A 23,661-nucleotide genomic window follows, 5' to 3' on the forward strand; every position below is an offset into this window, starting at 1 on the left:
TTCCTCTCATCCATTTCTTTTCCCCTCACCTCTCTTCCCCTCTCCATCTCTTCCTGTCAGTTCTCTTCTGTCTCTTCCTCTCTTCTTCTCTCTCTCCATTTCTTCCTCTCTCTCTCTCTCTCTCTCACACACACACACACAGTTTCAATATGAGCTATTTGCAACATAGCAGCATCAGGTAATGGAAGAATAAATTACCACTTGTCCTTCCAAGCCAAGAACAGAGTTACTAACATATAAATTGTGTTGCAAACAGCCACAAAACGGCCTTTCCAGAATTCTCCTCAGACTTGTTCAAGGATTTTATGCCTTCTCATATGCTTTTTCTACTGGAAAGGGTTGTGTGTGTGTTTGTATGTGATTGTGGCACTGTTAAGACCATGGAACCAAATCTAACCGCCCGAGGAATCCAGCAGCATGCAAACAAACCCAGGGTATTAAAACGAGTTATCCTTCTCCTGTTGTTTCTTTTGTCGGGGTGAAGTGTTTTGACAATTCCTCGAGGAGGCAGGCTTGCTGAAGTGACAACCGGAGGGGTGGGAAACTCAAACACACAGAAAAACACACACAAACACACACGAATTTTGCAGCCTCTCAAATAACAAAGCGAAGAAAGCTTCAAATGAAATCTGTGAATCTTTATTAACACTTATGAACAAGTAGGGGGGGTGTCTCCCCCCACTTACACAAAAAGGGATGTGAAGCCCTCTGCAAATACTGAGCAGAAAATATGAACTGACACCTTTTTAAGCAAGTCCACTCAATTTCAGCATAAATATTGCAAGATGTACAGTAGCGGCCAACGTTGTGGAAACCTATTGGGAAAAGTATATTTGTGAGGTTTGATGGCTAATAACACCACTTTTTGTTTGGTGTTTCAAGATAATCCTATTCCACTGCTGGAATGGCCTGGGAAAAATCCAGACCTTAACCCAATGGAAAATTCTATGGAGCCGACTAAAGAAACTTGTTAGTCAGAAGCGACCCAGCAATAAAATTCAGTTAATGGAAGCAATCCTTCAATCTTGGTTTCACATTATAAGAGCTGCAGAACTCAAAGACTTGGTTCACTCCAAGGGAAGACGTTGTAAGGCCGTCATTCATGCTAAAGGTGACCCAACTAAGGATTAACTAACATGGGGATCATTTTTGCATATCTCATTTTTTTCCATGTGTTTCACTTTTCTTCTTTATACTGTAACGGCTATTCTAATAGCAAATCCTTCATAAAAGTTATTGCATTACGTTCTTGATTAAAAGATCTTTCCATGGATATATAATTTTATGGTACTACTCCCCCCCCCCAAAAAAAAAGTGCTGTTATTAGCTAGTTTGAGAAAATGCACTTTTCCCAAAAGGTTTCCACAATTTTGGCCACTACTGTATATGAGGACGGGGAGAGAAAGGAGGAGGGAGGAAGAAGGAGAGGGAGAGAGAGACAGACAGAGGGGAAGACAGGGAAGGGAAGGGAAGGAAAGGATAGGAAAGGAAAGGAAATAGAGGAAGGGAAGGAAATAGAGAAAGGAAAGGAAGGGAAGGGAAGGGAAGGGAAGGGGAAGGGGTGGAAAAGGAAAGGAAAGGAAAGGAAAGGAAAGGAAAGGAAAGGAAAGGAAAGGAAAGGAAAGGAAAGGAAAGGAAAGGAAAGGAAAGGAAAGGGAGAGAGAGAGAAAGAGATATACGGAAAGGAAAGGAAAGGAAAGGAAAGGAAAGGAAAAGCCCTACACACATAGAACATAACAGCTATATAAAGCATATGATTCAAAACCAAGCTACAGTTAAATGCACAGATCCTATCTCCTGCAAAATGAAAAAAAAAAACCTCTTCAAATTACCTGGCTCAAATTCCAGACCTCACTGTCTCTAAAACCCCACTCTATTCCAGACTGTTGATTAGGAAGACCATTCTCTACAATAAATAAAGGACGATTTGTTTGAAATGTGTTAAAAATGGCACAGCCCACCAGAGCGTGCCTCAACCGAAAAAAACAACAACAACCTTGTCACTTGTGGGTTTTCTTTCAAGGTCAATGGAACAACCCAAGAGTCGGAAGGCTATCCTACGCGGCCAAGATAAAGCTACCGTTTTTTCCCTTTTCCTTTTTTAAAATGCTCAAAGCGGTTAATACTGACAAGTATTTCTTTTTTTAAAAAAAACACACACACACAGGAAAAAAAAATCAGTAGACATGGTTACAGAAATAGAACACGACAGCCTGTACTTCTGGAGTTATGTAATATAGCCAAAAGCTGGATATAAATGGCTTGATGCAAAGATATGATTAAGCACAGCTAACTGGAGGGTCTCTGGTTCGACTCCCAGGCAGAAAACTTATTGATGATCCTAAACAAGGGCTGTAGGCACCCTAGTATAGGTAGTCCTCAGCTCACGAAAGTTTGTTTAGTGACCACTCAAAGTTAACAACGGCACTGGAAAAGGTGACTTTATGACCCACTTTTCGCACTTTATGGCCACCGCAGCAGCTCCGCGGTCACGTGATCAAAATTCAGACCACTGGTTCCGATTTACGACGGTCGTAAACTCCGGAGTCACGCGATTCTCCCATCGGCGACCGTCTGACAAGCCAAGTCAATGAGGAAGCCAGTTCCACTTAACAACCCGGGTTGCTAACTTATCCAATCAATCAATCGGGATAGAGCCGGAAGGGACCTTGGAGGTCTTCTAGTCCAGCCCCCTACTCAAGCAGGACACCATATACCACTTCGGACGAGTGATTCGCTTAACAGCTGTGGCAAAAAAAAGGCGGTCAGATGGGACAAAGCTCACTTAACAAAATGTCTCACTTAACAAGAGAAATGGGGGGGGTGTCTCCAAATTCCGTAAGTCGAGAACCACCTGGATCTAAAGTCCAAGTCTCCAGGTTGAGCGTCGTTTTCTGGCGACTTCAGACGGATCCGTGTCGTTTTTTTTTTCTTCGCAGCCATAACAATGGGGCTTGCCTTCGTCCTCTTGTCGTTATGGAGACATACTGTGAAATGAACAATTGTATGGATCTCCTGAGAATCTAGTCTGTTACTGTTTGTGAAAAAAGAAAAAGAAAAAAACCCAACACCAAGTTTCTAGTCCTTGGGTTGGAAAGACACGCGGCTTGAAAAAGGCATATGGCAAAAAAACAGCCCTTGTTTAATACATGAAAGACATATTGCTTCCCTTCAATGCCCAGTTCACCATTAATAGAATAACGGAATAACAAGAGTTGGAAGGGACCTTGGAGGTCTTCTAGTCCAACCCCCTGCTCAAGCAAGAAACCCGATACCATTCCAGAAAAACGGCTGTTCCAACTGCTTCTTTAAAAACTTGGGAGGCAACATGTTCCATTGATTAATTGTTCTAATGTTGCTTCTCTCCTTGGTTTGTTTCCATCCGTTGCTTCCTTTCCTGCCCACATGGCAGCTTCTAAAATCCAGGGTTATCCGTCATTCAGGGCACAGAATTCTGGGTTTTGTGGTAGGTGCTGAGCCCTGCCAGGCTAGCTTACATACGTCAGTCTTTCCAAAGCAGGAAGTTTAATATACATTTCCTAAATATTATAATTATGTAACATATATCGACGGATGCAATAAGAGGAGCATAAGGATGTATTCGAAGGAATAATCAGAAATTTATCACAGGACGTGCTCAGGGAAGGCACAAGAGGAGAGAGGGAGAAGGAATTCTCACTGTTGTGTCTCGTCCGATCTCACCACAGCCAGGGCCTTCTTATCTGCTTCCGAACACGGAGGAATGTCCTAGTATGCCTCCCGGCCCCAGCCCTGGCCCCATGCCCAGACAGGCTGAAGAAGAGGAAGTATCTCCAGCCCCCAGCTCTGGCTCCATGCCCAGGCAAACGGAGCAACTAGACCCCTCCCCCTCCTCCACAGCATGTGAGCCTGAGGGAGGTCAATTGCCAACAGCTGCAGACTGGAGTGACCCTCGCGTCAGAAGACTTGATAGGCGGAGGCAACAGAAGGAAGGGAGGGGCAGGCCTGGATAAGTGCTGAGTCATGGAGCCACACCCCATGGCCTATATAAAGGATCTGCTTTCTGGCAGTCTCTGAGTCAGGCAAAGTCTAAACATATCTTGCTGAAGTCACTTTCTGGTCTCCTGCCTGCCCTGAGGACTTTGCTAGGACTTTGGCAGAGCTGCAGAGGCACGCCTGATTCGGATTTCCCTGACCTGGCCGTCAGCGGAGGAGTGGGACACGACACTCACCAATGTTAAAACAGGACTGAAAAAAAAGTGACTTACAGCAGTCCTTGCATTTACGACCATTGCTCAAGTGCTTGGCAGCCAGCACATAGCATCTTAGGGTCATGTGATCTTCATTTGCGACCTTCCCAGCCAGTTTCCGACAAGCAAAACTAAGAGGGAGGGGAAGGTGGATTCACTCAACGACCGCTTGGATCACTTAACAACCGCAGCGATTTATTGAACAACCATGGCTAACAAGGTCGTCAAACTGGGTGGATTAGTTGGATTCGTTTAATGACTAAGACGATACACTGAACATCTGCAGTGATTTTCCCTTAGCAAGCCTGGCCAAAAAAAAAAAAGGCCCCAAATTCTGGCGCAACTCAACTTAGCAACCGCCTCGCTTAGCGAGGACAATTCCGCTCCCCCAACGGCTGTCGTAACTCAGGAACAACCTGCATCTCCTTTCCTTCTTTCAGGTCTGAAATCAAGGGAAGCTCAAATAAACATCGCGTCGTAAGATATGAGACTCCAAAGCAGTGTTGGCGAACCTTATCAGCACTGAGTGCTGAAACGGAAGCGCATGTAAACCAGAAGAGCAGCTCCCCGCCGTGCATGCGCCAAAGCATCAAAAACCAGAAGAGCAGTTCCCCAGCGCGCACGCGCACACTGGGAAGCTAAGCTTCCGGTTTCCGGTATGCTGATCTTCCTGTTTCTGGTGTGCAAAGACCAGCTGGCCGACGTGCCCGCACATGCTAGAAACCAGAATCTCAACTCCCTGGCGTGCCGGCGTTCCCGCATGTGCGAAGACCAGCTGGCCGGCGCGCAGGGAACGAGGAAGATCAACAGGCGATGGCTGGCATGCCCAGAGAGATAGCTCTGTGTGCCACTTCCGGCACGCGTGCCATTGGTTCGCCATCCCTGCTCCAAAGACTTCAAGGTTAGGACTTTCCCTAGGAAAAACTGGGCTCACAACCAGGTGTGTGATACAATTCTTCTGTAAAGGCAATTCCTGATGACGTGGCAGGTAGATTAAAAAAATAAATAAATAAATCCCGAGCCCAAATCCTTTTCAAATGGCAGCCATCGGGGAGGACAAGAAGTTATATACCAAATGGAGACATCTTCTATGTATGCTACGATATTTCCGCCTACACTGTTTGCCATAGGAGGACTGCCAGCTCCAGAATTATCTACACAACACACACCACTACTTTTCCAACTGCCATCTCCTGTTCCTTCTCTGCTTTCAGCCAGATTTCGCTTCTGTTTCCCAGAGTAGATGTTTCTGAGGGGGTCCTTGGCACTCTCTGAGCTTGGTTGCTTTCTTGCAGACGTCCATTATCCGTATTAGGTAACATCACCCATACTAGTAGGCAGTGGGGTTTGCTCTGTTTATATACAGTTCACTTGCCCTGTCAATTATTGTACATAAAGAGAGCAAACCCCATTCCCTTCTAGCACTGATGATGTTACCTAGTTGGGTAGTGAGATGCCTGCAAACAAGCTCAGAGAGCAAGCACCAACGACCCCACAGATTTCCTGCTTCCTTCTCTTCTTCCTCCCTCCTCTCTACAAACCCCACGTCCTTCTAACACTGATGATGTTACCTAGTTGGGTAGTGAAATGTCTCCAAAAACAACTAAGCTGAGGGAACAAGCACCAACGACCCCAAACCTCCTTCTCCTCTTCTTCCTCCTCCTCCTCCTCTCTACAAACCCCACTTCCTTTTAACACTGATGATGCTACCGAGGGCAGATAAAAATCGTTGATTTTTTTTAAAAAAAATTAAAAAATGAATTTTTTTAAAATTTAAATCGGATTTTTACAATTCAAATCGGATTTTTAAATTCTTTTTTATCAAATTTGTTTTAATAAAATGCTTTTGGAGTAAAAAAATGTAACTAAAGAGAGTTTTCTATTTAGGATACATTAATAATTTAATTTACTCAGCATGAAATGCGGCTTAGTTCTGTAGCAAGAAGCTGTATATTCTGCAATATCGGGACTGCAACCTGTCAACAGCAGGTCAGAGGAGGAGCCGCTGCAGGACAGAGATAACAGCTGCTCTTTAAAAATGATGATTTAAATCGAGCCGATTTAAATCGAGCCTTTTTACTAGCGATTTAAATCGTGATTTAAATCGACTTGATTTAAATCAAATCCACCCTGATGCTACCTAATTTGGGTCATGAAACGCCTGCACGAAAGCAACCAAGCTCAGAGAGCATGAAGGATTCCTCATTTCAACCCTGCTCTACAAATATTTCTCCTTTATTGATGGATTGTTTCTCACTCTCTTATTCCGATTTCTCAGGAGGGAGAGAGGTGTACAGCACAGCTCTGGATTTCATGACAATGCTATTTTTGAACCCAGAGGTGCTACTCAGCAGGTTCCGACAGGTTCGGGAGAACCGGTAGCGGAAATTTTGAATAGTTCGGAGAACCGGCAAATACTACATCTGGCTGGCCACAGAGGGGGTGGGAATGGGGATTTTGCAATATCCTTCCCCCAGGAATGCGGATTTTGCAGTATCCTTCCCCTTGAGTGGGGAGGGAATGGGGATTTTGCAGCATCGTTCCCCTGGAGTGGGGAGGGAATGGGGATTTTGCAATATCCTTCCCCCAGGAATGGGGATTTTGCAGTATCCTTCCCCTTGAGTGGGGAGGGAATGGGGATTTTGCAGTTTCCTTTCCCTGGAGTGGGGAGGGAATGGGGATTTTGCAGCATCCTTCCCCTGGAGTGGGGAGGGAATGGGGAATTTGCAGCATCCTTCCCCTGGAGTGGGGAGGGAATGGGGATTTTACAGTATCCTTCCCCCCCAGGAGTGGGGAGGGAATGGAGATTTTTGCAGTATCCTTCCCCTGGAGTGGGGAGGGAATAGAGATTTTGCAGCGTCCTTCCCCTAGAGTGGGGAGGGAATGGGGATTTTCCAGCATCCTTCCCCTGGAGTGGGAAGGGAATGGGGATTTTGCAGTATCCTTCCCCTAGTGGGGAGGGAATGGGGATTTTGCAGCATCCTTCCCCCCCAGGAGTGGGGAGGGAATGGGGATTTTGCAGTATCCTTCCCCTGCCATGCCCACCAAGCCACGCCCAGAGAACCGGTAGCAAAGAAATGTGAATTCCACCATTGGATTTGAACCACAGGCTTCCTCGGCTAGTTCTTGAAGCCCACCTTGTCAACTCAAAGAACCCTGTGAGAACAAAAACGAACTCATCCCCTTCCAGAAAGATGGGTGGGAACTCCCACCTGCTTACATCTCCGTGAGGAAACGGAAGTTCATCCAACATCTAAAGTCCACCTGAAAGGCGACTTGACAATAAGCCATGAAGCAAAGCATGATGTTCTGTCCCCCCTCGCCTCCGTCCGAGCGATGGCTTAATTAGCCGGCACCATCAGCTCTGGCAGCAAACTAGCGAGCGTCTGCCAAGTGTCTCTGTTATCTCCCTCGATGCCGATGAGTCAACAAACAGTACTTCAGCTCTAGTCAAGTAGTTGATTTGCCTGCTATGAAGAGGCATAGCAGCCCTTCCTGGTTTTATATCCTGTGGGGTGTGGCTCCATGACTCAGCACTTCCTAGGCTTGCCCCACCCCTGCTTCTGTTGTTCCCACCTCTCCTGCCTACGAAACCTAGGGTCCAGCCAGGCCTGATTGCCATCAGCTGGGTCTGGAAGCGTGGCCTGGGGGGGGGAAGAGTCAGGGGACGGAGGCCTTATTATCTCCTCCACTTGGCCTGCCTCTGGCTCCTGGAGCTGAGCCAGGGAAGCCGGTGCTCCCGAGGTATGTCCTGACGGCCCTTCCCCCTCGCTTTCCAAGTCACTTTCTGGCAGGAGGCCCGGCTCGGGGGGCGCAGACACAACTCATGACTTTGTCTCGGTGGACCAAGATTGGAGTCAGATTGAAAGAGCGAGCCTGCCATTTCCCAAAACATCCGTTTTTCTTTTTATCTCCTCCAATTCTGCAGACGACTCGTCGTCCGTAATCTCACTCTGCCGCCTTGTAGGACAAAAACCAATATTGTTCTAAGGAACCTACGAGAAGGCCAATCCGAGACCAAAGTCCATTCCTACCGTGCAGGACTCTGATAATAAAAGATTCCAATCGGCTGGCAGCCCGCTAAAAAGGAGAAAGGCAGAACACTCTGTCTTCCTTTTCAGCTCTGCTAAGTGTCAATTATTAAACCCGATGCTGTAATTAACCATCCGAGCTGCCAGTTCTGCTGAAACAATCGAGTCATTCATTCTGTCAAGGTCTGTCAAGTCCCAGCAACCTGGAGAACGTTACACCGCAACAGCAGGTGTGTTAAGGCAGACGGTTAACCTGCCAAGGAGAAGAAACGATACTGGAACCATCAACCAACTAACCAACCCGCCCAAAATAAATCCGGATCCATTTTATTCTCTCTCTACTGAATAACAGAGTTGAAAGGGGCCTTGGAGGTCTTCTACTCCAACCCCTTGCTTAAGCAGGAGACCCTATACCCGTGATGACGAACCTATAGCACGTGGGCCACAGGTGGCACGCGTAGCCGTATCAGTGGGCACGCGAGTTCAGCTCCGGCCAGCTGATTTTTGGGTCTTCTGGGCCCACCAGAAGTAGAGAAAACAGGTGGTTTCCAGCCTCTGGAGGGTCTGAGGGAAGGAAGACCCATTTTTCTCTCTCACTTGGCTCCAGAGCCTCTCTATGAGTCTGGGGAGGGTGAAAACGGCCTTCCCACCCCCTGAAGGCAGAAAACTGCCCGTTTGACAACTTCCGGTGGGACCAGAAGGCCCCGTTTTTTGCTGTTCCCAGCTTTCAGGGCCTCTCTAGGAGTCTGGGGAGGGCAAAAACATATGATGAATGGTTGCATGGCTGGTCTAGTGAAGAGAAGGACCAGGGGAGGCATGATAGCAGTCTTCCAATATTTGAGGGGCTGCCACAAAGAGGAGGGGGCCAAACTATTTTCCAAAGCACCTGAAGAATAATGGATGGAAACTGAACAAGGAAAGATTCAACCTGGAAAAAAAGGAAGAATTTTCTGACAGGGAGAACAATCAACCGATAGAACAGAAGTTCCCTTTAGAAATTGTAGGAGCTTCATCATGGAAGCGTTCAAGAAGAGACCGGATTGTCATCTGTCTGAAATGGTATAGGATCTCCTGCTTGGGCGGGGGGGGGGGGGGGCTTGGCCTAGATGACCTACAGGGTCCCTTCCAATCTCTCTCTCTCTCTCTCTCTCTCTGTCTCTCTTTGCCAGCCATTATCCAGAACTGTGCTCTTTTTTTTTTTTTTAATTATTTGCATTTATATCCTGCCCTTCTCCAAAGACTCAGGGCAGCTTACACTATGTCAAGCAATAGTCTTCATCCTATTTGTATATTTATATACAAAGTCACCTTATTGCCCCCAACAATCTGGGTCCTCATTTTACCTACCTTATAAAGGATGGAAGGCTGAGTCAACCTTGGGCCTGGTGGGGCTTGAACCTGCAGTAATTGCAGGCAGCTGCTGTTAATAACAGACTGTCTTACCAGTCTGAGCCACAGAGGCCCTTTTAAAAAAAGAAGCCGGCATCTGTAGCTTTCCCTTCCTTCCTCCAGGCACTAATAATTCCCAAACGCTTTCTCATTACTCCCTCACCCTCCATTACCACTGTCAGAGGGTGGATTTACTTAAAATTACCACCTCCTCCCATTGTTTCTAAAAATGGTGCTTTCTGTATAATGCTGCGTGTCAACCCGATTATCAAGCAGAGAAAAAAAAAAAACAGCTCTGCAACCTTTCTCGTTTTCTGAGATTTCTGGCCCGTTCTGTAGTTTTTTGAAGGTTCGAGAAAGAATAGGGCACGGCGAATTTATTTTAGGGGGAGGAAAAAGGGAAGGAGAGAATCTCTTTTAAAGCCTAAAAGCCAACCGTTCGGATGTGCAGATTGTTTAGCTTGCCATCCCCAGTCTTAAAAAGAGACCATTTCATGGCACTGCGGAGCGATTTGCTCTAAAGGGAGTCCTCAAGATACAGCCGTGGTGCGTTTAGCGACTTAAATTACAAGGCTACTGAAGAAAATGACCGATAAGACTGTTTTGCTCACTTAAGGACCGTTGCAACATCCCGGGGCGGGGGAGGGGGGTGTTCAACGTGATCAAACTTCAGACGCTTGGCATACTGACTTCATATTTATGACGGCTGCAATATCCCCCCGGGGTGTGTGTGTGTGTCATGGGATCAAAATTCAGACACTTGACAATTGGTTCGTATTTAGGATGGTGGCACTCATGCGCTTTTGCAACCTGCTCACAAGCAAGGTTGATGGGGAAGCCCGATTCCCCTATCTTAACAACTGCAATGGTTCCGCTTAACAACTGTTATCGAGGCAGGTCGCAAAAGGGGGCAAAACTCACTTAACAACGGCGGTGGAAATTTCGGACTCCCTTTGAGGTCGTTAAAAGTCGAGGTTTACCTGCATTAGCAAATGAACTCGAATCTCAACTTACGTGGATTAAGAGCGGGGGGGTGGGTTTTAAAACTTTTAGCAAGGGGTTCTCTGCCCGGTGCCATTGTGGGCGTGGCCATTGTGGGTGTGGCCTAGTCAGCCTCCTGCACCACGGCGGGGGGAGGTTCGTTTCTGCCCTCTATGGGCTCCGGAGGCTTTAACTTGAGCCTCCGGGAGGGCGAAAACAGCCCTCCCCGGGCTCTGGAGGTTTTTCTTGAGCCTCCGGGAGGGCGAAAACAACCTCCCCAGGCTCCGGAGGCCCTCTAGAACTTCCAGTAGGCCTGATTTTCGCCCTCCCTGAACCTCCGCACACGCCTAGCACTTCCTTGCATCCAAAACGGGCCACGTGGGGACTCCTGGGAGGGGAGGGGCAGGTGGGGCCAGCGAGGAGTGGGATTTGGAGGTTCTCTGAACTGCACAGAATCTTAGCTAGAGGTTCTCCCGAACCCCTGCGAACCCCCAACCCTGATTAAGACATGAGCTGAGGTTTAACCCTGGTTCAGATCACATGAGCTGGATGCTGTAGAATGGATGCTGTTGTTGTAAAACAACAACAACAATTCTAGCTAGTTTTTTCCTGCAACTTCCCAGCACAGTAACAAGGAAAAAAAGAAATGATAAAGCAGAGAATAACAACAGATTTCCAAAGATTCTATCCCGGTTGCTTTTCCAGTTACTCTTCGTAACCAATTTTTTTTCCCTTTACCAACCTATCCAGCACTGTTTCGACTTTAAGCCTCCCAAAAAAATAAAAAAGTGCATTCTTGTAACAGCGCTGGTGATTAAAAGAAACACCAGATTGTTTCATTTAATTCAAAGCCTCTTGGAGTTTTGGCAAATTTCCAGTCATTTCCGGTCACCGTCCCTGAATGCTAGAGATCTCGGCATACTTTTACAAAAAGGCCTCGAGCTTTTTAAACTGTCTGAAATAAACTCCCATAAAGGTAAAACAGAACACAGGTAGGTCCTCCACTTACAACAATCCACTTAGTGGCCGTCCAAAGTTACGACGGCACTGAAAAAAAGTGACTTACGACCGTTTTTCACACTTACGACCGTTGCAATGGACCTTCTGACAAGCAAAGTCAATGGGGAATCCAGATTCGCTTAATGACCGCGTTCCCATCTTAACAACTGCAGCGGTTCGCTTAACGACTGTGGTAAGGCAGGTTTGTTAAAACGAGGCAGTCCTCATTTCACAAATGTCTCGCTTAGCAACAGGAATTTAGGGCTCAACGGTGGTCGTTAAGTCGAGCGCTACCTGTATTCTATTTCTTCGTCAGCAGGTGAATGACATCTGACAGCAGCCCATTTCAAAATACCAGTGATAAAAAGAACAGTAAACGTGCACATCTAAAAAAACTAATTAAAATAAACCCTCTGGGAGATTTTTTTTTGTTGTTGTTAAAAAAAAAAAAAAAGGCTGAACATACAATTGAGCAGAGAAATAATAAAAAAGTTAATTTTTTTAAAAAAAGACACAGATGACAATTACACTCAGAACAACTGCAATTTAGGTTATCTTCGCTTAGCTTATGGATACTGTATGACCATATGTGAGTTTGATGCAGGTTTGACATATTAAATAATTGGGGGAAATTAAATGTCGTAGCTGACCTTCTTGGCTAATATTTTCTTTGGTATACAGAAGCAAAAAACACAGGACGCAAAAACAAGACGATTGGAGGCTCCAATCCTGAACTCAATACTGAAAATAAGCCATAGCTTATTCAGTGGTTAATTTCCAAAAGGTTGCCCCAACGCAGCCTCCTTTCAGCCCAGAGCTTCCGAAGAGACCTCTTCGATTAAAACGTAACCTTTGGCTCTCGCCCGAGACTACAGAATAACAAGAGTTGGAAGGGACCTTGGAGATCTTCTAGTCCAACCTCACTGCTCAGGCAGGAAACAAAGAAGCAGAAGATGCGAAGACCCGTGGGAACTTCTCAAGAAGCAAGGCCTTCAACCGCCAGCCCATACAAATCCTATTTTGGTTTAACGATATCCTTGAGCTATATTATCACTTCAGCCTGATCTACATCTCCTCTCCTCAAATCCTTTCTCTGTGGAAAATCAAAGTCGACAAGAAATTTAAGTCTGCCCTTTCACCTCCTGATGAGGTCTTCAAGAGAAGGTCGGAGCTTCCGTCCTACCCTTTTTCTCCAGCTGTAGAGTCTGATGTTATACGACCCCCCACACGTGGCCCTGGGCTAAGGATCAGCTGGATGGATTTTGTTTCCCACCCCCCCAAAGTCAAATCCATTTCAGGTGCCATATTTTCCTTTCCCGATGTAGAGGAGCTGATCTTGAAAAACTTATCGACATCTAGACGATGGGCTTTTGGCAGAATTATCGAGATGTTGCTTTTAAGGGAAATGGTCTTTCAGTTGTTGGCTCCAGAGCTGAAGAAGCTGAAGAAGGAATCCGGTGTGCCCTCGTCTGCAAGGCTGGTTTTGGGGTCTCGGAGACAGTCGGCCACAATGTCCTTGGGCTCGCGTAGAAACAGCACCAGGACGGTGATGTTGTCGGTAGAACCGCTCTCCTTCGCTGCGGCCACCAGCCTCTCCGCGGTCCGAAGGCCATCTCCGTGGTTTTGTGTTAAGTGCTCCAAGACGTGGTCCACCACCTCGACCGGCTGGATGGCATCGAAGAACCCGTCGCAGGCGAGGAGGACGTAATCTTCCGTCCCCGTCAGCTCAAACGTTGCGCCGTCCGCACAGCCGGAGATGTAAGGTTTTTGCAGGAGATCCCCTGTAAATGATTTTTTTAAAAAAACGAGGAGAAACAGGAGATAAAATACAGGCAGTTCTTAGACTTACGACCATTCATATAGTGACCGTTCGAAGTTTCCATTTTTTTTTTAAATGTAGTACGGATAGTCCTTGACTTAACAACAGTTCATTTAGTGACCGTTCAAAATTACAGCGGCACTGAAAAAAGTGACTTATGATGTTTTTCACACTTGCTGTTGTGGTCCACCAGCAGCCTGCGAAGCTGGCAGCGGAGTCGGACAGTGAGGAGGCTGGGGAGGACAACGGCTCAGTCGTGGAGTCAGGGGAAGGCCCGGACGAGGGCTTTGCATCGGAGGCAGAGATGGGGCCAGGGCCATCTGGGAGCGATGCGCAGACTCCGGAGCCTTCAGAGGCGGACAGCAGAGAGGCAGAGGAACAGGAGGAGCCTGTTCCTAGTGCACGCATGCGCAGAGCTGCCAGAAGGCAAGAGCAGTTAAAGCAAAAAGGACGACTCAGGAGTAAGGCCAGGAGATGATTGTCCCCTCCCATAAGGCTTAAAAGAGCAGAAACGGTTCTTGGGCTCTTTGTAGGAAAGCAACATTGCTACAATTGTTTCTTATTGGAGTCTCCTGTTTCTGAACTTTGTGGGGCTTTGCCAAGAAAAGCCTTTGGCAGGGTGCCAAACAGAACAAAGGTTTGTGATAAGGCCGAAGGTCTTTTTCTGAAGGACTTCGTTTTGGAATTAATTTGGACTAAGCTGAGAATGAAGTAATTCTCAGCTGTTCTAATAAAATACGTTTGTTTAGGACTGATTGTGTCTGGTAATAACTATTTGGGCCTAGGACAAAACACTTGCAGCCTTTACAGTAGCCCCATGGTCACGTGATCAAAATTCAGATGCTTTTTTTTTTTTTTAATTTGAATTTATATCCCGCCCTTCTCCGAAGACTCAGGGCGGCTTACACTGTGTAAGGCAATAGTCTCATCCATTTGTATATTATATACAAAGTCAACTTGTATTGCCCCCCCACCCAACAATCTGGGTCCTCATTTTACCTACCTTATAAAGGATGGAAGGCTGAGTCAACCTTGGGCCCAGTGGGACTCGAGCCTGCAGTAATTGTAATTGCAGGCAGCTGTGTGTTAATAACAGACTGCATTAGCCTGTTGAGCCACTTCCCAGCCCAATTGACTCAGATTTATGACACAATTTATCAATTGTGGCTGTAAATTGAGGATTACCTGTATTCATAAAAAGAGGACAGGCTCCACTTACACTCCCTCCTCTATAAGTGTCTAGTTTGGTTCTGCAACCCAACAAAACAGACACAGACTTCAGAAGATCAGTAGAACTGCAGAAAAAACAATGGCTACCAACGTGCCTTCCATTGAGGACCCGTCTACTGCACGAGTCAAAAAGAGGGCTGTGAAAATATTTACAGACCCCTTCACATCCTGGACATAAACTGTTTCAACTCCTACCCTCAAAACGTCGCTCTAGAGCACTGCACATCAGAACAACTAGACACAAGGACAGTTTTTCTCCGAACGCCATCACTCTGCTAAACAAATAACTCCCTCAATACTGTCAAACTATTCACTAAGTCTGCATTACTATTAATCTTCTCATCGTTCCTATCATCCATCTCCTCCCACTTACGACTGTATGACTGTAACCTTGTTGCTTGTATCCTTACGATTTATAATGATTGTTTCCTAGTATGATTTGATTGCTTATTTGTATTCTATGACTATCACTAAGAGTTGTAACTTATGATTCTTAACGAATGTAACTTTTCTTTTTATGTACCCTGAGAGCATATGCACTAAAGACAAATTGCTTGTGTGTCCAATCACACTTGGCCAATAAAGAATTCTATTCTATTCTATTCTATTCTATTCTATTCTATTCTATTCTATTCTATTCTATTCTATTCTATTCTATTCTACTCTACTCTACTCTACTCTACTCTATTCTGCTCTATTCATGTCAAGGAAAGAGAAACAGCAAAAGAAAGAATGCAAAAAGTGAATGGTTTCACAAACCACAGATAGAATTCTTTATTGGCCAAGTGTGATTGGACACACAAGGAATTTGTCTTTGGTGCATAAGCTCTCAGTGCACATAAAAAGAAAAGATATATTCCTTGAGAATCGTAAGGTACATAAGATCACCACAATTGTTGACCGGAGTCCATTTCTGTATCGATTGGTTACAAAGCAAGTTGATTGTTAAGAGAGAGTTGTGCCCCATTTTATAAAGTTTTGGCCACAGTTGTTATGAAACCTCTGCCGTTAAGAGAATCAACACAGCTGCTGAGTAATTCTAGCTACCCCCAATGACTCTGCTTGTCAGAGCCAGCTGGTATAGGTCGCAAATGGGAACCACGCAACTGTCACCAATATGCAAAAATACTCCAGTTGCCAAACTCCCGAATTCTGACCGCATGACCTTGAGGTTGCCGAGGCCGTTGTAAGTGTGAGGAGTGGCGCCAAGTCACTTTTTTCACTCGGTTGTTAAATGAATAGTTGTATATACTGAGGACTACCTGCATTTGCATTACCTAATAATCTGAGCGTTAGCCTTGAACATTAATGTGAGCTTCTGGGCGCTTATTGAAAATATTAAAAATATCACTGCAGATGCTTTTGGAGCGAACAGCAGGGACTTCATTCCTCAATCTGCACTGTCAGGTTTGAGTTACTATGGCAATGCGCTGTACGGAGCAGTTTTTAACGTGAGCGCCTCAATGGCAGCCCAACATGCCAAGATTTTCTGAGACGCCAATCTTTCCGTGAATATTAAAAACAGGCAGCCTTGGGAATGGGATGGATGAGATGGGATAGGATGGCGTGGGGTGGAACAGAAAAGAACAGAATAGACTAGACTATAGAATATCTATATAGACTATATACCTTATGATTCCTTATGATGTACCTTATGATTCTTGACTCATGTATCTTTTATGTACTCCGAGAGCGTATGCACCAAGACAAATTCCTTGTGTGTCCAATCACACTTGGCCAATAAAGAATTCTATTCTATTCTAGTAGAATAGAATAATGACAGAGATAATTAGAGTAGAGTAGAGTAGAGTAGAGTAGAGTAGAGTAGAGGATGGAATAAGGTGGGGTGGGATGGAATGGAATGGAATGGAATGGAATAGAACAGAACAGAACAGAACAGAACAGAACAGAACAGAAGAGTGGAATGAAGAATAGAATAGAAAATATGGAATGGAATGGAATGGAATGGAATGGAATGGAATGGAATGGAATGGAATGGAATGGAATAGAATAGAATAGAATAGAATAGAATAGAATAGAATAGAATAGAATAGAATAGAATAGAATAGAATAGAATAGAATAGAATAGAATAGAATAGTGGAATGAAAAATAGAATAGAAAATATGGAATAGAATAGAATAGAATAGAACAGAATAGAATAGAATAGTGGAATGAAGAATAGAATAGAAAATATGGAATAGAATAGAACAGAACAGAACAGAATAGACTATAAGGGAGGGGAGAATGACAGAAATAATAATAGGATAGGATAGGATAGCTTTCTTTGGCCCAATGTGATTGGACATGCAAAGAATTTAGGATCTAGAAATTGGAATATGTCTGGCTCTTTTGTTTGGTAAGAATCTCATTCTTTATCAGTTTCTTGCCCAAAAACCCTTCACTTTGCCGTCACAGTTTTCCCTCTTAGAAACATTTTTTTATTATTTTTGGGTAGTTTCTATTTGTGGAGGCTAACAATCTGAATCAATCCTGCTCGATCGAAAACAAAAAGTTGCCACCGATCTCCCAGTGCCCTGATCAGCTGGCTGTATCATTTGGGCTAATTTTCAGCAAATCTAGATAGTCCTTGACTGACATGTTTGGGCTCAATTGTGGTTGTAGGTCAAGGACCACCTGTACATACTGTCCAGCTAGCTTTAGAAAAACGCTTACCAATTGCTCTGGAAACCGCCAGGGTGCCGTTTACCCGCCAACAGTCCATGTATGTTATGCAGCCTCCCAAATCTTCTATCCGTTGTCTTTCATCCTATAAAGGCATGGAAACATACACGCACACACCTAAACTTTTTGTTGTGCGACAAAAGCAACGAAGAAAAGGAGAGATTTGGGAAATGGGATGAAGAAAAATCCCATCCCTTTTCATTTTCATTCAGGCTCCTGAAAACTTTCTCATACAGTTCAGGGAAAAACGAGATCTCCTTTCAAACCTTTTCTGAAAGATGTACGTCACTTTTTCTTACAGAAATTACGGCTGAACTCACACAGATTGCGGTTCAGATTGCGGTGGGATTGAAAAAATTTAGCAGCTGGTTCTCTGCCTAGTTGCTGGGTGGGCGTGGCCATGGGGGTGTGGCCTACTCAGCATCCTTCACCACGGGGAGGGGCAGGGGTGGTTCACCCTCTCCAAGCTCCTGAGGCTTGGGGAGGGTGAACAGCCTCCTCCCGGGCTACTGAGGCCCTCTGGAGGCTGGAAACAGGCCTGTTTCTAGACTTCCGGTACTTCCTGTAGGCCCGTTTTTCGCCCTCCCAGAGCCTCCACGCGGGCGCTGTACTTACCTGGCATCCAAAATGGTCCGCGTGCAAACTCCTGGGAGGGGCAGGGCAGGAGGGGTCAGCCAGTCCTTGGAACTACCAGTTCGGCGAACCAGAAGTAAAATTAGCTCCCGGTTTATCCGAACCGGCTGAATCCCGCCCCTTATTTTAACTCTTAATTTCTTGAATAAGAGGGAGTCAACCTATTTTCCAAAGCACCAGAAGGCAAGACAAGAAACCATGGATGGAAACTAATGAAGGAGAGAAGCAACCTGGAACTAAAATTTTCTGACAGGGAGAACAATCAACCAGTGGAACAGCTTGCCTCCAGAAGTTGTGTGGGTGCTCCATCGCTGGCGGTTTTCAAGAAGAGACTGGAAAGCCTTTTGCCCACAAAGGGTCTCCTGCTTGAAGAGGGGGTTGGACTAGAAGACCTCTAAGGTCCCTTCCAACTGTGTTATTCTTCAATTAAAAAATAAATCAAAGATACGGAAAGAAAGCAGGTTTTCGGACAATGGGGGGGAGGATTTCTTCCAAGTAGATCAATTATTGTTTTTTATAGCAAGGTGAGCTAAAATAAACACAGAGTACCAATTGTGAAGAACTACACTTACCTCTCGTTCTGGTTTGTGAGGTTCCATCAGAGTTATAACTTTTCCTTGCTGGACCAGCATCACTTGCGAGTCCCCCAGCCATGCTATGTGTAGCTTGTCGTTCACCAGGAAACAAGACACCCCTGTAGTGCCGCTCCGAAGCTTCTGCAGACATGTTTCAAAAAAGCAGAAAAAGTTAGTTTGCACCCACTCCCCATAGCTGAAATATAACACGAGGAAAAGTCACACCTGTTAGTTAACCAAAAGGCAAAGAATATTGTATTAATATTCTGCTAAAGGATACAGGTTCAATTTATAACAAACTAGCTGATAACCCAGCGTTGTCCGGGTATTTATTTATCCTAATCCTGTATTAGACAGGAAGAGCAACTTCACCCTGAGCCCTGACTTTGGCGAGAATTAAATTAGTTAAAAATGTTTTCCCTCTGCCCCTAGGTACAAACAATAATATTTTATTGATCATCAAAACCTTGTTGAAAATGTCCGGACAAATGTAATTTCTAATATTGATTTTTCTCCTTACCAGAGGGAGCCCCCTTGTGGAATACTGTGAAGCCGTTACCATGGCAACTCCACTGTGCTGTACAGTAGAAGCCATTTTAAGGCACAACAGGCTGCATCTTAACAGAACACACACCTGGAGAGGTGTGAGGGGTATCTTACCCCCATAGTATTTCTTTCCAGAGAGAAAGTCATTGTGTATCAAGTTTGGTTGAAATTGCTCGAGGCGTTCCAGAGTTATGCTGGAACATAGACATATATACACACAGATGCATTTATATATATATAAATTTGTTTAGTGACCGTTCACTGTTACAACAGCACTGAAAAAAGTGACTTATGGCCTTACACACTTACGACTGTTGCCCCTGCCCCATGGTCATCTGATAAAAATTCGGGCATGCTTGACAACTCTTACAGGTAGTCCTCGACTTACAATAGTCCATTTAGTGACCGTTCGACGTTACAACAACACTGAAAAAAGTGACTTAAGGCCATTTTTCACACTTATGACTGTTACAGCATCCCCATGGTGTCAGGGTTCCAAATAATAAATCCATAGCAAGAAAGACTGCGAGGCATGTAGATAGATTCCGCAAAGAATACTTTTATTTGAAATTATCCTATTGGCACATATCTGGTGAAAACCGACTCTGAAAGTCTCTCGCGGTTTTCACCTAATTTAAAAGTTTTCCCACTTTCTCAAAACATTCAGTCACATGGTCAGGACATGAATTAAATCACTGTTGCGACTCCAGCCCCCGAACCTGGCCCCATGCCCGAAAGTGACTCCGAGAGTGAGGGGGAAGGGCCGGTAAGGCTTACCTCGAGAGCACCGATTCCTTTGGCCCGGCTCCAGGAGCCAGAACCAGACCAGTTGGAGGACGTAATGAGGCCGTCATCCCCTGATTCCTCCCTTCCCCGGGCTACCCCTTCAGACACAGCTGATCATAATCAAGCTTGGATTGACCCGTGCTTCAGAAGATTAGAGAGGCGGCGTCATCAAAGGGAAGGGTGGGGCAGGAGCCCCACCCCACAGGATATATAAGGAGCTTTGGGACCACTCTCATTCCACGGGAAGCAAAAATTAGTTGAACCGTTTCAAAGAGAGCTGAAAGTCTTACTCCATGAGTCATTTGTTTGAACTTTGGCAGGCAGCTGCGATTTCTCTGCCAGGACTGATAAGAGCTGAGAATCCACTGGCTGAAGACCAGTTTGTTGATCCGAAGTGGTAAGGAGACAGAACAATCACTAGTAAAAAGGCTTGATTTAAATCAACTCGATTTAAATCACAATTTTTAAAGAGCAACCGTCATCTCTGTCTCACAGCGGCCCCTCCTCTGACCCGCTATTGACTCACCGACCGTCCCGATATTGCAGAATATACAGCCTCCTGCTACAGAACTAAGCTCCATTTCATGCTGAATAAACTAAATTATTAATGTATCTCAAATAGAAAAACTATCCTTTGATAGATGTTTACTCCAAAAGCATTTTTTAAAAATAATTTCTTATAAAAATAAAAAAAAATCCGATTTAAAATTTAAAATCTGATTTTTTTTATCATTATTATTTTAAAAAATAATCAATTTTTATCCACCCTGCACATGGTCCAATCACAGAACGGGCTGGCAGCCTGGTGGCATCACTCCCAGGTGTGAAAATGACCTTGGTTCTCAAGAGAAAATACACTGTTTTGACTTTATGTTCCCCTCTATCTCAATACCCCACTTCCTATCCCTCAGTTCTGGTGCGGCAACACTGAAGTGGTCAAAAATGGCTTCAGCCAGGTCAGCTTCAGGGTTGACACATGGTCACGTGATCAAAATTCAGATGCTTGGCAACTGGTTCATATTTATGACGATCACGGTGTCCCGGGGTCATGAGGTAACTTTTTGCGACTTTCTGACAAGCAACGTCAACAGGGGAATTCAGATTCACTTAACAACCGTGCTACTAACTGAACACCCACCAGGGATTGACTTAACAACCGGGGTAAGAAAAGTGGTAAAACGGGGGCACAACTCACTTAAAAACGGTCTCATTCGGCAACAGAAACTCACTTGAACAGCAGTCTCATTCAGCAACAGACATGTTGGGCTCGGTTGTGGTCGTTAAGTCGAGGACTACCTATATATTCTCTTAAACGAGACGACACTGAATGACACCACAGGTTGTGCACCAACCCACAATGTCTTCTCATCAGTGATTATTTAAATAATAATTGCCACACAAAAATGCACGCAGGTAGCTTTTTCTTCCCTCTCTTTCTTCAATTTTTATAACGAAGACATGCATCATTGTGAATAAACACTTTTTTTCCCCCTGGAGGTTTCATTTCAGCCTCTGCACAAGGCTCCTTATTACGTATGACAATTTCCCTTCTGAGCTTCCGGTTTTAAAACTGTGCAAAACCACGCGGGAACTGGAGCAAAAACCAAGTGCGTGGGGTTTTTTTTAAAGAAAGAAAATAAGAAAACAAAGATTTTTGTTACTCGCATCGAGTTCTGCTTCCAGCTGAATAACCAACCACAGATCGGTCATCGCTGATACCGAACCTGTGACCAAAAAACAAACAAACCCGTATTATCTGCACACCCATATTATCTGCACACCTGCCATTGTGTTGGTATATAAAATACTTTACAAAGCACGCTGCAAATCCATTAATAAACGAAAACTTTTGCAGCAGATCCTGAAGCCTGGTCTTTTTCTCCCAACGGCAGACACAACATTGATGCTAACAACGGCCAACTAACCCCCTACAGTTAGTCCTCAAGTTACGAAAATTGAGACTAGAATGTGGCTGAATCCCACTCCTGCCTTCAACCCTTCTACCCCACTCACCTCTTTCCTGGCTCTTGAGAGAAACATCTCATCCGTCTTCTGGAAGGAATCTCTCAGAGCTTCCGCTGGGCTTTCTAGAAGCTTCTTGTGATGCGCCAAGTTGACGTGCAAATGGGCAGCAGCGTAATTGGCGGCCTCGATCCCTCCATGACCATCGTACACGGCAAAGTAGGCTCGATCTACATCATCCTTTCGGTGGCCGGGGTGAGTAAAGACAGAGGCAAAATGCAAAACAGGTATTGTTGTGACTCGTCCTCCCTTCTCTCCTCAGCCGGACCCCTCCCATCTCCAACCCGGCCTGTTATCAGACTCCAGATAATGAAGATGAACGGCCTGTCATGCCTCCAGCCCCCGGCCCCATGCCCGGAGAGGATTCCAGGAGTGAACAAACAAGGCCGATAAACCTCCCTCATACCACGTGCGTTCCTTTGGCTCAGCCGTCAGAGGAAGCCAGCCCGGTATTGGAATTGCTCGGGCCTACTCCTTCCGACCCCTCCCTTTCCCAAACAGCAGAAGACAATTCAAATTGGGAGGATCCTCACTTCTGGAGATCTGAGAGGCGACCCCAGCAGAAGGAAGGGAGGGGCAGGCCTGGATAAATGCTGAGTCATGGAGCCACACCCCACAGCCTATATAAAGGACCTGCTTGTGGCATTCCAATCTTGAGTCAAGCAAAGTCTTATTGAGTTTGCCGATACCGGACCCTATCGCTGAAGTCACAACTTGGACTCCTGTCTGCCCTAATAAACCTCGAAGGGACTTGGCAAGCTGCAGAGGCTTCATTGCCAAGTTTGTTACGGACTTCCTTGACTCGTTCGTTGGAGTGGGGGGTGGGACACGACAGGTATGTTGACCCAAGCTTACAAGAAATAGTCTCTTTTGGAGAGAATTGAAATGTGTGTCTCACAGACACACCCACCGATGTTTTCCAACAGCAAAGCCCATCAGAGATGGTTAACTGGGACATAGATAAGGAAGGAAGGAAGTGGCGATAGAAGAGAATATCTGTAATTCAGATGAACTGTGAGGTCCTCGGTGCTCTCCGACCTTGGTTGCTTCCTTGCAGATGTTTCATTACCCAACTAGGTAACATTATCAGTGGTAGAAGAGAGTGGGGCTTGCAGAGGAGAGAAGGAAGAGGATTGTGGGGTCCCTGGTGCTCCCTGAGCTTGGTTGTTTTCTTGCACGTTTCATTACTCAACTAGGTAACATCATCAGTATTAGAAAGAAGTGATGTTTGAGGAAGGATGGAAGAAAGGAAGGTAGGTGAGAATGAGAGGAAGGAAGGAAGATGAGAGAGGAAGGAAGGAAGGAAGGAAGGAAGGAAGGAAGGAAGGAAGGAAGGAAGGAAGGAAGGAAGGAAGGAAGGAAGGAAGGAAGATGAGAATGAGAGGAAGGATGGAAGATAAGAATGAGAGAAAGGAAGGAAGGAAGGAAGGAAGAAGGAAGGAAGGAAGGTAGGTGAGAATGAGAGGAAGGAAGGAAGATGAGAGACAAAGGAAGGAAGGAGGAAGGAAGGAAGATGAGAATGAGAGGAAGGAAGGAAGGAAGATGAGAGAGGAAGGAAGGAAGGAAGGAAGGAAGGAAGGAAGGAAGGAAGGAAGGAAGGAAGGAAGGAAGGAAGATGAGAATGAGAGGAAGGAAGGAAGATAAGAATGAGAGAAAGGAAGGAAGGAAGGAAGGAAGGAAGGTAGGTGAGAATGAGAGGAAGGAAGGAAGATGAGAGACAAAGGAAGGAAGGAAGGAA

General features: G+C 45.4%; 1 protein-coding gene across 1 annotated transcript in view; it reads right to left on the minus strand.

The window, feature by feature from the left end:
• Positions 1 to 617: 617 nt before the first annotated feature.
• PPM1F (protein phosphatase, Mg2+/Mn2+ dependent 1F) overlaps positions 618 to 23,661 on the minus strand; it is a 36,643-nt gene continuing 13,599 nt past the window's right edge. Inside the window, exons 4-7 of the mRNA XM_058158191.1 lie at positions 21,915 to 22,103; positions 18,567 to 18,710; positions 17,353 to 17,446; positions 618 to 13,410 (exon numbers count right to left, since the gene is read on the minus strand). Of these exons, the coding sequence (XP_058014174.1) occupies positions 13,043 to 13,410; positions 17,353 to 17,446; positions 18,567 to 18,710; positions 21,915 to 22,103 (795 nt within the window). The 3' untranslated portion in view covers positions 618 to 13,042. The remainder of the gene's footprint in view (positions 13,411 to 17,352; positions 17,447 to 18,566; positions 18,711 to 21,914; positions 22,104 to 23,661) is intronic.

The sequence above is a fragment of the Ahaetulla prasina genome, chromosome 15 (genome assembly GCF_028640845.1).
Source record: "Ahaetulla prasina isolate Xishuangbanna chromosome 15, ASM2864084v1, whole genome shotgun sequence".
NCBI lineage: Eukaryota > Metazoa > Chordata > Lepidosauria > Squamata > Colubridae > Ahaetulla > Ahaetulla prasina.